Below are 17,527 nucleotides of genomic sequence, written 5' to 3' on the forward strand. Positions count from 1 at the left end.
GCCTTGGCATCAAGGAGACAGATGTTTGTCAGGGAATGGCAGGGGCTCCGTGCCTGTGGCACACAGAAGCTCTGTGAATGCTGGGGAGAGTGGCTGCAGTGATTACTCTCCGTCAGTGCTAATCAATTTCACACCCTCTTCAATGCTGATAATAGATAATCTTGTGGGAGGCAGGCCAAGTTTCCTAACAGCTACAGGCAAGCTGCAACCTGACGGCCAACAGCTTACCTGGTCTCCCTCAAAAGGAAAAAAAACACAATGCCTATTTCAGCTTCATTTTAAACAAAGCATCCGATAGTACCAATACATTGTGGTCTGCTAGAGTGACTCCTTTTGGGACATCTGGCAAGGAGGATGTTCTTAGAAAAGGGCTGCCTGGCTCACTTAAAGGTTATGCAAGAATTCTAAAGGAAGCTAGGAAAATCTAACAATAGCAGCAGCTTTTAGTTACTAAGGCAGGTAATACTTTATATACCTATACGTAGTCTTCATTACAATACTGAAAGGCAGGCATTATTTCCATTTTACAAACGAGAAAACCAAAGCTCAGAGAGGTCAACTCATTTGTCCAAGGTCTCAGAGCTGAAATTCAAAAGCTCTAGGCTGCTGCTCCTCTCCTTAGAACCTTTTCGGCACCAGGGACCAGTTTCATGGAAGACAATTTTTCCACCGATGGGGCAGCTGAGGGCAGGAGGCAGGGGGAGACAAGAGGTGGCGCTCAGGCGGCAATTTCAGCAAAGCCCTGGTTCCTAAGAGGCTACTGCCGCCCAGGAGGTGGGGACCCCAGCTGTAGAAGATGATGTGGTCACTGATCAACCTCCCCTTGTGTTTTCCATTCCATTTTCATAAAATAACAGTTACCAAAGGATGTTCACCTGAGCCAGAGGGAAAACATTAAGCTCGAGGGTACCTTAGAAATCACCTTTGCTGATCCCATGTTGTAGCTGAGAAACGGGCTGTGAGACACAGCGACGAGACGTGAGTAGGCAGTGGTGTGGAGGCGGTGCCCGCGCTAAACATCTAGGTTCCCTGACTCCCAGTTGCTCCTGTGCCACCCCTAAAAGTCTCCTTCAGCAGATGACATGGGGGGAGTCCAGCAGACCTATTGTTCTAGTGGTTTCATGGCTATTTCCTTACAAAAGTCTAGGGAAATTTCAATTTGTTTCTAGTTATCACTCAGACAAGGAAAAATAATATATTACTCCATCCCTTTAACAATCACTAAGTGTCCATCATGTACAAGTTATTATAAAGGGAAGAAATGATGGAAAAGGAGCATTTAATCAGAGAACAAAATAAAGAAGGTGGCGTGTGTGGAATAAAAGGACTGTGTGTGGAACATGCTAACATTTTAAGATCAGCCTCAGAATTTAGAGTCTCTGCCTTTTCTCTTGTAGTAGTCTCACTGTATAAAAGAAAGTCCCAGTCAATGAATTCAATCAATCGACAAACATCTTAGGACTCACTAGGTTTAGGGAGCACAGGGAAATCACAAGAATGATAAACACAGTCACCTGTGTGCTGGGATTCAGAAATGAAGGTGTATTTTGTAAGAGGGGAGGGGAAGAGAAACGGCCCAGACGACAGGGTTGCCGACTTCGAGTTCTAGTCTCTCCCCTGGCCTGAGGCACAGCTGGACGCCCAGCACAGACGGGAGGCGGGTGTGGGCGCCGGCTCTTCCACCAGGGAGATTCAAGAACCTTAAGCATATCTTTAAGGCACGAAAAGTAAAGAGAGAATGGAGGGATATAACCCAATCAAGATCACAAGGAAAACAAAATCTACTACAGACTTTGAAAAAAGGCATGAGAAGGATCATTTTGTAATGTGACCAAAGACTCAGGAATGTCTTGTAGGAAAGAGAATACGAATTAAACATTAAGACAACAGACATGAAAACCTGCCCTGATTAAGGAGACAAATGAGAAAGCTACAGGGGCCAGAGACAGCAGAGAACAAAATGGAAGCAGGTGAAAAATACAAAAGGTAGGATAACACCACAGTAAGCAAAGCCCCTCAGGGAAATAAACTTAGCAGGTTTCATTTCCTTCAGCAAACATCAACGTAAGAAAATCAGGGTCAGTCATTCTGAACCTGATGTGTGGATTTTCTTGCAATACATCTGAGCTTCCCTGCTCTAGACCTCCAGTTTTTCATTTGTAGATGGGGAAACTGGACTCAACAAGCAACTGGACTCAATACCAGCTAGTGTGTGTATCAAGACAGACTCTGCCAACATGGTACCAAGTCACGGCAGTGGACTTCGGTCAGATTTTCTAAGAGAAGCTCTTGTCAAGGGTACTAGGACTGTCACCCAGACTCCTGGGTAAGACCTGGAGCAACCCCACACACCCTTCCTCCTAGAGGGCTTTCACTCCCGTCGGAAGAGTTCTGCTCTTACAACATATTAGATGGCACATGAGGGCAGATGGCACCTTTGCCCTCGCATGTCCTGCGGGTAAATATAAGGTGCACAAGGGAGCCAATCGGAGTGCAAGTTAATAGCTGGCAAAAGACAGGCAGGCATACGTACATGTTTTTCTCCTTCAATCTTCTTGTCGGCCACCTGCATTGCATCCAGATATTTAAAATGCAGCTCCATCAGTCTGTCGACCTGAAAGAGAGATATTTCACAGGCATTAGTGAGAAGGAAAGAGAATGCCACTGCAAAAGAAAGGCGGAGCTCCTATACATCTTTGTCACCCCTTACAAAGGGAGATCCACTCTAGCATTTCTTACATCAGAGATGAATTGTGCTTAGGAACACATCAGGAACGGATCAAGAGCTGAGCAGAACAAAGCAAACACTTGGATGGATGCGGTTTGAACACAAGCCCATTCCCCAAAGGACGCAATGCATTCCCAGCTCTTTGAGGACTCCCATGAATTCAAGTTGTTAAAGAACAAATAAATAAATAAAAATTCAAGCCCCTTCGTGCAAAGAGAAGGGGCTTGAAGTTACATACTTGATATTCACTTAGAACTTTACAGAAATTTCTTTTTTTTTGAACTGAAACCTTTCATGTTCAGACTCTGCCCCAGAGCTGATCTTTTTTTAAAAAGGTCTGAGTAAAATTTCTTTAGTTGCTTTTGAGTCAGAAGAGAGTAAAGAAAAACTCCTTCGGCAACTTAAAAAAAAGGGCCTGACTTTTGCTCAGCAACAACTCAAAAATCCATTTTAAACTTAACAAAAGTCATGCTTCAAACATTTTCCCCTAAAACTTCCAGAAGATTGAAAAAACACCATGAAGTCAGCCTAGACTTCCAACCTGTCTTTTTACTGGGTTGTCATCAACTTGGTCCCTGGCACCCTGTTGTTTACCCACGAGCTGATGTTAGTGGTTAAGAGCAGACGTTGCTTCAACGTGGCACCAGCTAGCCCAGGCAGACTGTGCCCAAACCCTCTCGGGAAAGCAATGATGGTCTGAGGTCTTGCTGGTTCCCCAAGCAAGTACAAATAATAGACTTTCATGTCTATTATTTTCTTAAACCTTACAAAAACCTGGTAAGGTAGGCAGAGAAGGTAGATTCTAACCCCAATTTTAAAGAGGAGGAAACTGAAGCACGGGTTTGAAGTGTCAGCAGGGTGACACGATGGCTAAGGTGTTCTGCGCAGTGACCTGATGGCCCTTCACCATGTTGCTTTGCTAGTGAGAGCAGAAAAGTGGTTTGAGGCGGTTTCAAAAAGACAGCCTATACATCTCCAAAGTGGGGAAAATATTTCAGCCTTACCTTGGACACAGGAAGGAAAGAAATTATTTTAAGTTAAAAGGGGGCTTTTGCCCTTAATTTTTGCTCATCTGGAATTACCTACTTAAGTCTAGTGTGATAAAATACACAGGCTTTCTGGATTTAGGCAGCCTGGTTCAAATCCCAGTTCTGCTTCTTAACTGGGTGATCTTGGGCAAGTCACATAATGTCTCTAAGCATCAATTTACCTTATCCGTAAATGTGAATAATACTGTGTCACCCAATCCACAGTAGTCAATCAATAAATGGTAGTTCTTATTACTCTTTAAAAATTCTTGGTTTGGCATGCTAGATAACAATATAAAATATTCCTCTCATCTCATTTACATGATCAGTCCCATATTCCATAGCCCATCTAGGATAGGCTCTACCATTTCTTTTATCACCATTTTTTATTTTCATTACCACCACCTAGTAAGACTTCCTATGATCTTCATCTCATTGACTTTTCAAGATGGGTATCAATGTTTTCATTTCAAAGCCAGGGAAAATGAGGCTGAGTGGCATCTGTCTCAAAAGCAGCAAATCCAGGTTCAAACCCATACGTCTGAATCCAAAGCCTACGCTCTCTACCACTCTGCTACGCCTGTCTCTCCCCAACCCCTGCCACCCCCATCCTATTATAATCCACTCTCAGTGGGTCTAAAACCCCCTAAAGTGCTAACTGATACCGTCCTAAGGAGTTACTGCTCCCAGGGGAATGCATTTAGAGATGAAAGGCAGAATAACCAGACAAGCCTTTGGCATCCAAAGCCATGGGGCCCAGATACTGGAGAAGATATTTTAGGGCAGGAACACTCAGACTGCATCAGGTAAACAGCCCTTCTCCCCCTGCCCGCCTGTCCCATTCTTGCGGTCAAACAAGCACCCACCTTCTCACTGTCATTTTCAGTGAATTTATTCAGAAGTCGGGTTCGCTGCTGCCCTCTCAGGTTCCGCAGGAGGGAAGCCAGGATCGAACAGACATGCTCTGGGTTGGGAAGGAGGAAAGAGAACATGCTGTGATCGGAGCAGCAATTATTACCTCTCTTCAAGCTTGATCTGATCCTATTGAAGGAGGAATAAGTAGGTCTTTCCTGACTGCTGCTATTGATTAATAAGACAAGAACCTAACTTGTGTCATTGGAAAACTGAACTGATCTTCACGTACTGCACAAGAAACATATTCAGAGATGATACCTTCAAGGACAATTTGAGCAAGTGAATCAAAACTAAGTTAGAATCTCTATTCTGCCTGGAATTAATTGATTTTAATTGTCCACAACAGAACTCCAAACTAATCTCCCATTTACAGAAATAACCTGTGGACAGAGTATGACTACTGGACATGGGATGAGAATAGAGTGGACAAATAAGACATGCTTTTTTCATATTCTCAAATTACCTTGTCGCTTTCCCAAGTAAGTATCCTAGAATTAAATACGAAATATGATAGATCCCAGGGCTATCTGGCACATTCTGGTGCAGCTAAAACCCCCACTTCAAGTTTAAAGCAGCTGGACAGTAAGTACTTCAAAACGGTAACAATGCTTTCTGAGTTCACACAACCCAAGAGATTTTATTATGAAATACTATTCTTCTACCCTGGGAAGAAGAGGGTAATTGAAAGGTATACTATAGGCTGTAGCTGTAGAGAGATTCTTTTCTTTAAAGAGAAATTTTAAAAATCAAGAACAATGACCTTGAAAAGGAGGTGGCAGAAGTATACTCATGGAGAAATGGCTGAGTAAAGTTTATTTTGAAATAAAATGCATACAGGGTGGACAAGAAATATTCTATTTGAAAACTGACTGAAGGGCATCTTCATATGCCAAAGTTACCTTGAGTTTTCAAAGATCACTTGACTATTAATTAAAGTCACAAGTAAGTATTCTTATTGTAGCACAGATAAAATTTTATACTTGTTTTATTTCCTCACTTGTATCAGAAGCATTCCCCCACCTCTTCATTTCCCTGTCGTCTTAATGCTGGAGTTATTTAGTCCTTAGGCTATTTTCTAGCTGCATTCACTTCCACAAAGATCTCATTTAGTCTCATGGCTTTAAAAACCATTTACATGCAGGCAACTCCCAAACTTGTTTCTATAATTCAGTGCTAGTCTCTGAATGCAGATTCATACATTTAACTGTCTACCTGCTCTCTCTACTGGGTGTCTAACAGGTCCTTTAAAAATTTAACATGTCCTCACCTTCCTCCTCAAACCTGTTCCCTGTAGTCTTTTCAGTCTAAATAATGGAAGCCAGGTTCTCCGGCATCTCAAGCTGCGAGCAGTGAGGATATCCTTGACTCTCTTTCGTCACATGAACCGCAGGAAACTGTCAGCTTTACCTTCATATTACATAGATTCAGCATCCCATCTCTTCTTTGTAAGGCCCTACTGTCACTACCATGGCCCACGCCACCATCACCTCTTGCTGGGAATACCCAACAGCCTATCTGTGGGTCTCTGTTTCCACGGATGCCCTCTTTGGCCTAGTCTCCAGAGAGCAGTCAGAACAATCCTTTTTTAACCTAAAGTTGGATCCCATCATTCTTCTGTTTAAAAACCCTCTGGTGGCTCCCCAACTCACTCAGCCTAAATGCTGTTTCTAATGTCAGGTGCGCTTCTGGAGCCTTTGCACTTGCTACTTCCTCTGCCTGGCATGCTCCTCCCTGGACTGTCCGCACAGCTTAATCTTCAAATCTACTTTTACTCAATTGTCATCTCAATGAGGCTTTCCATTGACTATCCTATTTAAAACTGCAATGTCCCAACTCTGTCTATTCCCAAATCTTATTTCCTTTCTTTTTCTTTAGCATGCATTATCTTGTAAAGTACAGTGGTACCTCCGTACTTGTTGTTAATTTGTTCTGGAACGTGTGATGAATGCTAAAACTGGTGAGTACCAAGGAAGCCACGAGGGGTGACGTATTTTCTCTTGTGGGGTTGTGTCAGACTCATACAAGTTCTAGCAAACACAAAGAGTCCCGAGTCCTGAGCAAGCTGAAACAATTTTTTTCTCGTCAAAATGCGACAAGTACAGGGTTTGGCGAGTTCTGAAGCAGATGAGTACCGAGGTATGGTACTTTATTTACTTATTTATTTACTGCTTCCCTTTAATTAGTGCATAAACTCCACAAAGGCAGAAATTTTAGTCTACTTTGTTCATTGCTATATCTGAGGTCCCAAAACCATTTCTGCCACATACTGTTTTGAAAATACTTGCTGAATGAATGAAAGCAGGCTCTCAATATGACTTTTTGTTGTTGGCGATGGGGGAACGAGAGAAATCACTCTTGAATTCTGGATATCTGTCAAATACCTTCAAACAGCTTTCACCCGTTTGTATGTTTTTTGCATTTGAGAATAAGTGTATGGTTTTTTTGTAGGGAGCTATCAGTTTCAATATAATATTTCTAACTAGTAGATTCAATATTTTAAGTATAAAATTTTCCTTAAAATATGCTGTGGGCAGAGGTATTATATACTTTTGCAAGACCCCCATATCTTCTGACTTTTACCTAAAGCTGGGGTTGAGGCGGTGTAATCTCCATCTTGAACAAGAGGAGGGGAGCAGGGAACAGGGAGTAGGGTGGGGTGAGGGGAGAGAGCAGAGTGGAAGAGCGGGCCCTGTCTTCACAGGAAGGTGAACAATATCATGGACGCAGGGTAAGATCAGTGAACCAAGAGAGCTTGGCAGCTCGGGGTGAGATGGCAGGATAAGAAGGGAAAGTCCTCTGACCTCTGTGTACGCCACAGAGAGAAGATTAGAGGGAGGAGGAGTGGCAGACACACCAGTTCTGCAATTTTGGGCCAAGCAAGTTGGACATGGCTCTGACCTCTTTAGCTGGTGAAGAGATATGGGACAGGCCATAAAAAAAATGCAGTGAAATCTAACAAGCTCAGTTCTAAAACCTTAAAATTAGCATGACAACTGGTAACAACCTCCATGTATATATAGGACAATCTGACAACCGCAGAGAAAGAAAAAGAAAATTCTCACATATTATCTGGGACAAGTCTCTCATTGTATTGGTGGAAACATCGAGGCCCAGAGAATAGTGACTTGTCTGCACAGCTAATTAGTGAAAGAGGTAGAACTCAAACTTTGGATTACTCATTCAATCATTTACTGACCACTTCTTTCTGTGCCAGGCAAGCACTCAGTGTTCAGGGCCCCCAAGCAAACAACACAGTACCCCTAACCTTAAGGCACTCTTTTTTTAATGGGGGGGAACAAAACAATAATCTCTAATTACAGTGCACTGTGACAAGTTCCTTCCCTGAGGTAGGCATAGGGGACTTGAGAAGCACAGAGGAGGGATATCTAATCCAGATGGATTCCCACTGGAGATAACAAACAACTGAAAATCTTCAAAATAAACAAAATCCAGCCATGGCTAATAAGGAGGTAGAGAAGAGGAGAAATCATTCCAGACAGAAGTAAAAATACACGTAGCGAAAAGGAGGGCAGTTCAGGTGGGCAGAGGCCAAATCATGAAGAAAAGTGACAAGAATCTACTGATGAATTTTTTAAGCTGCAGAGAGACAAGATTCTCTCTGAGTGTAGACCAATCCTGGCAGCTGTATTGCTTTTAGAGATCAAGATCAGAAAAATGTTTTCCTTTCTTGATTAACTTTTTGTGCTCCTTAACAAGGTTCCCTCTTTGCCTTGGCTATTAAGAAGCTCAACCACAGGAAGCAATTTCTTTTATTGCTTTCTTATTAATGCTCTCTATCCTCCATCAAAGGATTTTAAAATAAAAGCAATGGTAAAAACCAAACTAAACCAAAAGGTATAGACTCAACAAATATTTATTGAGCATCTACTAACATTTTTCTTTTCTCATACTCCTCTTACTACTCTATTCCTCTCTCCCAAGGAAAATAGCCTACAATGTGTACTGTGTATATTTTCAGAAAAGGAGAGTGATAATATATAGATTTCATATATTCTATACTATATCTTTCCATATCAGCATATATTTCCTTTATTTTTTAAATGGCTATCTAGAATTCCACTGAATCGTATCATAATTTAACTTATGCCCCAATCATGGACATTTTATGTAGTTTCCAGTTTTTGGTTGTTTTGTTTTTGCTATTAGAAACAATGCTGCAATAAACATTCGAGTCTACACATTCCGGCAAGTTTTGTGTGTAAGTTCTTAAGGAAAATTCTTAGCAGTAGAATTGGTGAGTCGAAAGGTACTGACATTTAAAATATTGAAAGACACTGATAAATTTTCTTCCAAAAAGGCTGTACCAATTACACTTTGATTCTCTATGTGTGTGTAAAAACCCATACAATGAGACTGGAAGTATAATTATATATATTATAGTATATATATTGAACTATATATAGATATAGATATAAATATAGATTGCGTGTGTGTGATGATGAAAGAGTATCTGTTTTCTCTTATTCCCACTCAGATTGGATATTACCCACCTTAGAAATTATGACAACCTGGTAGATGAAAAACAGGATCTTCTTTTGATTAGCATGTTTTTATTCTTGTTATGAATAAGGTTAAGCATCTTTTCTGATGTTTACTGACCATTTGTATTGCCTTCTGGGTAAATTGCCTGACCTTATCCTTTGCCAACTTTGATTTTATATGAGCTCTTAGTAAATTAAGCATATTACCCTTTGTTACATATGTTGCAAATATTTTCCCCAGTTAGACATTTGTCTTTTGACAATTCTTATTCAAAGCCAAGATTTAATACCACCATATTGTTTGGCTGTATACTGCTTCAAATTCCTATTTGAAAGTAAGTAGGGTACAGTAATAACTGTCACCATTTTTACTGTGTATCTATGACAGTAGGCTTGAGTCTGTATACAGTTTTTTCACTGAATCCTCACTGCTATGGTATGAAGAGTAGTGGGTCCTTTTCTCATCTCTATTTTCTAAATGTAGAATCCAAGGCTCAGAGAGGTTAATTAAATTATGTAAGGTCATGTCCTTGAGTAGGTGGTATGAGCTTAGACCTGAACCCAAGTTGTCTGACTCCAAACTGTAAGCTTTTCCTACTGTATTACATGTTTCCCATACATAAAAGGTAATCACCAGAGCGTTTAAAGGAAGATAAAGAGGCCAGAAACTAAACCATGCAAAGTTTGAAAACCTGCTTCATGTGGGACTGTGTCCAAAAGATAGAGTCTTTGGGTTTTAGGCAGGTCCACAAATAATGAAACAAAACGTCTCAATCATTTTTCCTTTCAATCTCGCTGTTAAGATGGATGAAGAAGAGCTACAAGATAATGTTCTTTATATACCTCAACAAGACAGGGGGTGGGGTGCTGGCAGCACAGAAAGGGGACCATGAGCTGTAATTTTCAAAAAGGAAAATGTAATATACAGATGAATCATTTTCTTTTTGGCACTAGATCATATTAGCATGCATTTCCACAGCTCATCCCAGCCTGGCGAAGGAGATACCTTAATCAATTGCAGTGGTATACTAACAGCAAATGACATTTACCTATTTGTTTGGGATTTAAAGTAAAGTACAGGTTGTCAATTTCAGGAGAGCTGAAGCTGCCTATATTCCTTCCATCTGTCTCTCTGGGTGTTAGGGCTGGCCATATATCACCAGCCAGCACCTAGTAGATAGGAAAACACTTCAGCCACCCCAAGTTTTTCTCACACACACACACACACACACACACACTCTCTCTCTCTCTCTCTCTCTCTCTCTCTTTCTCTCTCTTTTGTTAGCTACTAATAAATGTTGCTTTCCTAGGAAAAGATTTCAGCCAAAGGTGGTGTCAGTTTTTCAAGCACCAAAAAGATGGGGAGCGCTGCTGGCACAGAGAGCAGGGGAGATAACAGGTTTATCTGCTGGCCAACACTGCTCAGTTGCTCTGTCATTTCGACAGGATAAAATGGAGGTGAAGGATGGCTATGGAGCTGTCAACACAGAGGAGGTGGATGTGGTGGCTTCCCCGGCAGAGAACAACTCTAAGGCAGGAACCAGGGAAAGCAGGACACAGACACACAGACACAGACACGGACACAGACACGGACACACACACCCCCTCACACCCTCAGCCACTTCCCCCTCTAGAGAGTGGAAGGCCAAGAAAAATCTGCATTTTCAAGTCACTGCATAGGGAGGCAGGGGCCTGGGAAGAGTACTAGACAGCAGCACTGAAATTGTGCCAGTTGGAATCCCTGCCTGCCGGGAGCCCTCCTCAACTGCTGCTGCAGACACTGGTTAGTGAAACTACCTAGGGGGGTGGTTCTGGTCCACTCTTCCCCCAATACAAATCTCTTCAGGGCCTCTTGAGGGCGATTAGCAATAGGGTAGACCCCTGGCTAAATGCTAAAAGTTTGATTCTCTAGGGTCAGTTAAGAGTTCCATAATTTCAGAGCTGGAAGGAGAATTAGAAATCTCTGAATTCAATGTCCCTGGGGCTTTGAGTATAGGAACAATAATCCTGATAAAGGATATTATTTTCTATGGGTCAAAAGTACCTGTGTGGACCACTGGAATCTAATAGATCTTCTGTGTGTGTGTGTGTGTGTGTGTGTGTGTGTGTGTGTGTGTGTGTGTACATATACATATATCATGACATTTTAGAGAATCTGATGAACCCTTATGCATGCTATGCCTTCCAAAATATATACATAAACGTAACATTTCCATGAAATTTCAGAGTGTTCCATCTTTTAGGGATGGATTTTTGGTTAAGAACCCATGATCTAGTGCACCCAGACTGGAGGTCTTTCCAGAATGGCATAACCATACTGTGGCAGTCACTCCAGCCAGCCTCTGTGTGTGTTATTTTTGCAAAGAAGAGGATGAAATAGCATTTCCCATTCCCATTCTTTAAAAAAGTATGGTGCAAATTCCAGGAGGCTGACATCACCTCTCTCTGTAAGGAGACCTAGTTGTGCATTACCAGGCCTGTTTACAGCTAGGCCTATCAGCGTCCCATTGCTGAGAAAGACAAGGGGCTGCATTGAGAGGATTACCTCCCAGGATGTGCTCCTGAAACACAGACAAGTAAATCCATTAACCCAAGCGGGGCTTTAAAAAGGGGCTTTAAAATCAGACAGACTTGGATTCAAATCTTGCTTCTGACATTCGGTAGCTGGTTAAACTAAACCATGTTTAATCTCTGAGTCTCAAGTTTTTTTATTCGTAAAAGGGGGCTATCTGTTTCATCTATTAAATCCATTGTATCAAATGAGATATGTGCACAGTAAGCACCCAACAGACATCAGTTTGAGACGGGAAGTACTGAAAGAACACTGCAAAAAAGTCTCTCGTCTATGCACCTGTCACAGGTCGCCATCTGACTCCTTCCATATTGCACCCTGATCACATGTCCATCGCTAAACATGTTTCAGTCTGCCCGGGTCATTCTAACTAGTCCCTACTGAGAAATACAGGAATTTTGCCCTGGCTGGGGTAGCTCAGTTGGTTAGAATGTCATCCTGATACACCAAGGTTGCAGGTTTGATCCATGGTCAGGGCACATATAAGAATCAACCAATGAATGTATAAATAAGTGGAACAACAAATTGATGTTTCTCTCCCTGTCAAATCAATAAATAAAAAATATTTAAAAAATATATAGAAATTTAGATTGCTTGACTTCCTAAGCTGATAGGGCTGTTTTCTATAACCCACAATTTTTCCTAACCCTAAAATGAAGCAAGGCCAACTTCCCTCAGACTCTTTAATTCCACAATAAATTAAAATAATGGGCTTATGTGTGGCTGCATATGAAGCCAAATAATACAAGATTCTGGAAGATCTGCAGATATCCCTGAGGTGGGTAGTGGCTCTTTAGTAGTAGGCTGAAGGACATAGCACAGCTAAGCAAAGATGGTCTTACCTTTTATTATAAATAAAGGTACTTGGCCATGGTAATCATTTGCCTTTTGATCTTGCTGCAAGAAACGAAAACAGCACATGTTCTATACAAGAATTGAAAAATGCCTTCTCCTTCATGAGTTTTATAATCTTAGGACAAGTAATAAAGGATATGAAGTGGTATATACACCAACTGTTCCTTTACTTAAACTTCTGAGTACTTACTAAGTACAGGCAATGTACCAAGTACGGGGACTGCAGAAATGAGAGAAGATAGTCCACTTTAGAGAAGTTTGTCGTCTAATGAGTAGAGCTAAGAAATACACAGCTACAATAAAGTACACAATTAACTGGCACACATGGAATATGCACAGCATATAGGTAAAGGGTCCCTAATTCAGCTGGGGACGGGGTACAGAAAAAGAGGGAATGGGAAGGGAGGGCTATACAGATTAAAAATTAGGAAGTCAAAACTGAGACAAAAGAAAAGCATTTTTTTGCAGAGATTCCTAGGGAGGAATGCAGAGCTGGATTTGTTACATGGACAAGTGAGTGCCCGTGAGCTCTTAGTTCTCTAAGTTTTTTGGTGGTGTAGCTGGCAGAGAGACAATAGCCAGGATTTTGGGCTCCTGAAGCACAGTCCTGGACCACATTCCTGGAGTCAGGGATAAATGGAATGCTATTACATTAACAAGTCTCCCAGGGTGGGGAGTGGGATGCAGGGTGCGGAACAGAGGGACAAAGGTGACCAGGTACACAGTAATGATCCTTAAATGTGACTTCCTCATCCTTCTGTGCCAAGTGAAGTACCTCCAGATAGCAGAGATATCCTGTTTGCTTCTCTGTTGAAGTTTGGTCCCATGAGGTATGGGAAGATTACATTTGCCATGAAGAAAGAGCAGATTCTAGCAAGCTGAGCTGGGCCATAGGAGAAAGCCTCTGGGGATCTTTGGCACAGGAACTGACACTGAGTCATCCATTTATTCATAAAACAGAATCCTCCAATGGATAAGATAACAGTGTCTAGGGACGGAGACAATCAGACACTGATCCTGTCCTCCAAGTGCTTGAGGTCTATTACATCTAAAATTCCTTGACAGAAAATGATAGTGAATGGGAACGGGCAGACACTGCTGATGGAACAAATACTCTCCCAGGCATGGGATCTGGAAGACTAGTAGGCAAGGTGACACGTGATCTGAGTCTCGAAGAAGAAAAAGAGGCAAGAGAAGAGCCTTGAAGGGAGAAAGGGCAATGAGAACCAGGATATTCCAAGCAGATGGACAAACATGAAGCAAAGGCGTTAAACTGGAACACACAGGGTATGAACAAAGAAACGGACAGAGATAAGTGTGAGGGAAGGGAGGACGAAAGGTAATGAGGTGGAAAGGTGGAAGAGGAGCGCAGACCATGGATAAATATTAATGCTGGACTATGGAAAGTGGACCCTGACCGACATCCTCATGGCCTGGGACTGAAACACTGGCCCAGCCTGGCTGGTTGGGAAATGAATTCAGGGCCGCTCTGCCCACCCAACTACAGCTATTTCCAGCAGCCCAAATGGTTAAAAAAAAATATGGGTCAGGCAGAGTTCTATTCTTAGTATGGAAACGGTCCCTGTACTTCAACCATCAGGCCCACGTCTTGGCAAGATCTTGCAGGGCCACTTTGAAATTCAAGGCCATGCCGCAGAGCTACCTTTGTTTCTGTGGAACATCTAAGGCCATCAGCTCTTTTGTTTTAAGGAAATCATACAGCAGTGTTCTTCTCTCGTTTCTAAAATTAAAACCATTTCTTTTTTTTTATTGCAGCCCCCATCTTCTCCCCCAGCCCCACCCTGAGCACCCCAGATAGACAGACATCCAACTTTCTGGTAAGACTCTAGATGCAAATAAGATGTTTAAAATAACCTAATTAGATCGATTTTGACTTAGCAGTGGTGTGTTAGAATACAGATTAATGTGTTCCATGCCTGGCACTGGCAGCTGAAGTAGCAGGAGGCCCTGTCAAATCAAGCCATAACATTACACGATCCTCTGCCTTTATTATTATTTTTTTCCCTTTTTACATTTCATTATAATGGACATCTGCCTAGCAGGAAATGTGGTAACCCAAGAAGAGTCACGCGTGTGTGCTCAGCCACTCCAGTTGAATACTGATGCAGTCGAATCAAACACTCTTCTCAAGACAGATGGGTCTGTGTGTCTATATATAGCCCCCCCTCCTTTTTTTTTTTTTTAAACACATACACAAAATACATATATTCCTATTCTCACCAATACTTACTGAATCCTGAATATGTGGCAGGCCCTGGGTTTAGTCACTGGGGACTTAGAGAGGCAACATTTACTGTAAACCTACTATGCGCCTAGGTATGCTTTACATATATTATTTAATTTAATTTTCAAAACAATCCTATGAACATGCTATATTATTCAAGCTAGAGATTGAACCAGGAAAATAAATATGCCTCCCAGGGTTTCACAGCTAAAAAGTGACATAGTTAGTTCTACTATACTAAAACTCGATTATTTTCCTCAAGAGTTAAAACCATTCAACTTCACTGGTACTGCAAATAAAACCATGAGGTGGTATCATTTGACAAAGTTTTCAAATACTTGATGCCCACAGTTCATGGCGAGGGCGCTCCCCCCCACTGCAAGCTGTGTGAGCGCTGAGGGTGCAAGGCCCAAAACCACCCTGCACATGAGTCTCCCCGCAGAGGGTGAGTGCCTCAGAGGCAGGGCCCACACCTTCCTCATCTTCACTATCTAGTCCTGTGTCAGGAGCTCATCCCACACTACATTTGACATCCTAACGAAACAGCATGGTAAGAGTTAGCTGTAGGAGGTGTGTACGACCCCTGAGCGGGTGTGGATGAGTCAAATCCTGAATGATGAGGAGGAATTTATCAGAAAGACAAAGTGTGAATGGCATTCCAGACAGAACATGAGACATTGAAAGACTTGGAGACATGAAGGAGCACAACATAGAAAAGGCGACAGGGGCCTGCCAATGGGATGGAAGAAGAGGTGGGATGGAAATGGATGGAAGTAAAGAAGAAACTCGCTCATTCAACTAGAGTCTGGACTTTATATTTGCAGGAACGTATACTGAAGAAGCAGAACCAGATCTAAAGTGTAACAGGAACATATGCCACATACACGATATATTGCATTGGGGTATATCTAACAGTGAATTCTCCCTAAGCCAACACTGAAATAGTTAAGGATCTTTCAGGAAGAAGCCGTTTCCTTTCCCCCATTCTCATGGCAAAAAAGGAAGTATGACATAAAGAACATTAAACTTTGAGAAAAATCTTGTATGTGACTGAATTGGTCTCAGCTCCACTCAGAGCCTCAATATCCTTGTCTGTAAAAGAAGAGAAGTGGCCTGGATGATTTATAAGGTCCTCTCTGAACTCAATGATAAGATTCTAGTTGTCAAAAAAAGATGTGACCCAGCAATCCCACTCCTAGGTATTTGCTTAAGAGATAATGAAAACATATGACTACAACTTGTACAAGAATGTTCACTGCTGCTCTATTCATAATGACCCAAAACTTAAAAATAATTTTCCACAGGAAAAATAAATCCACTCAATCGAATATTATTCAGCAATAAAAAGGAACAAACCATGGATTTGTACAACTACACGGATTAATCTCAAAACCAGAAAGCTTTACTTCAAAAGAGTGTATACTGTATGAGTCTACTGATGAGGTTCTAGATGAGATTAACCTAACCTATGATGAAAAACTCAGAACAGTGATACCCCTGTGCGGTAGGGGATGAACTGACTAGGAGAGGGCATGAGGATGACTTTCTGGGGTGGGGGTAGTGTTCTGCACCTTGACTGAGATGTATTTGTCCGAATTCATCAAATAATGCACTCAAGATCTGTGCATTTCCCTCTATGCAATTTTATTTTAAAATCTGAACTCCAGGTTAATGATATTCATGCTGGAGTATTTAAGGGGGAAGTGTACTGATGTCTGCAACTTTCTGCATCAAAAAATAAAATGGATGGATAAGAGAGTGACAAAGCAAATATGGTAAAATGGTAACTGTAGAATCTAGGTGGTGGATACATAAACATTTGCTATATAGCTCTTTCAACTTGTCTGCAAGTTTGAAAATTTTCATAAGAAAATGCTGGAAGAAGGCTAGTAAAAAACAGTGAGAGATGTGATCTTGGAATATAAACGATGAGATTCATGAAGACTATTTTTTCAAAAAGTAGTTTTTAATATGTCTGTTGTTTAAAATTTTGAGTGTATTTTCCACTGAAATAGGCACAGTGAAACCCATTTAACCTGAAATATAGCCAAAATTAATTCAGTATTCTCAATTTTCAGTTACAATGAGATTCCGCAAACACTGTTTAAGCACCTACTGGATGCAAAGCAATATGATAGGTGTTGCTTTTGGTTGACTTATTTCTCAGTTCTCATGGGATTTCTTTCCCTCTTTTTCAGAGTTCCAGCAGCACTGTGTATTTTAAAATGTGTTTAAGTGATATCTTAACTAATTTACAGCCCTGTATTTGTGGGAAAATGTGCCTTGCAGCAAGAAAGGAATATGTATGCACAAGAAAAAATTTTTCTCCAAGGGCTCAGAGAGAAAAGAACAGAATGGCTGATGTGGCATCTAACATTCCGGTTCAGGACTTGAGCTGAAAAAGCATGAAGTTCCTTAGGTCAAGTGTTCAGGGAGGGCCCATATCTCAGATGGGTTGAAGGAGAGCTCCATGAAACTCTAAGTACTTGCAATGTACGTACTCCAGTGGAAAATGATTCCGATCGATAGCTTTCTCTGGCTCCTGTGAACCAATCCCATCTCTCCAGTGTGGATTGTGGAATGATGCTGGTGCTAGGGAACACCACGAAAAATGAGCCGGGCGCCAGTGACTTCAGGAACTTTGAGAAGGCCTGGCCAAATTGCCTACGAGAGATGTTCTAT

At 41.6% G+C, this 17,527-nt stretch overlaps 1 protein-coding gene across 1 annotated transcript in view; it reads right to left on the reverse strand.

Moving 5' to 3' along the window:
* Positions 1–17,527, reverse strand: part of CTNNBL1 (catenin beta like 1) — a 152,173-nt gene that overhangs the window by 21,933 nt on the left and 112,713 nt on the right. The window contains exons 12-13 of the mRNA XM_054573771.1: positions 4,623–4,720; positions 2,534–2,614 (exon numbers count right to left, since the gene is read on the reverse strand). Coding sequence (XP_054429746.1) covers positions 2,534–2,614; positions 4,623–4,720 — 179 coding nt within the window. The remainder of the gene's footprint in view (positions 1–2,533; positions 2,615–4,622; positions 4,721–17,527) is intronic.

The sequence above is a fragment of the Pteronotus mesoamericanus genome, unplaced genomic scaffold (genome assembly GCF_021234165.1).
Source record: "Pteronotus mesoamericanus isolate MK-2021 breed Mesoamerican mustached bat unplaced genomic scaffold, CSHL_Meso_final contig_25, whole genome shotgun sequence".
Classification (NCBI taxonomy): Eukaryota; Metazoa; Chordata; class Mammalia; order Chiroptera; family Mormoopidae; genus Pteronotus; species Pteronotus mesoamericanus.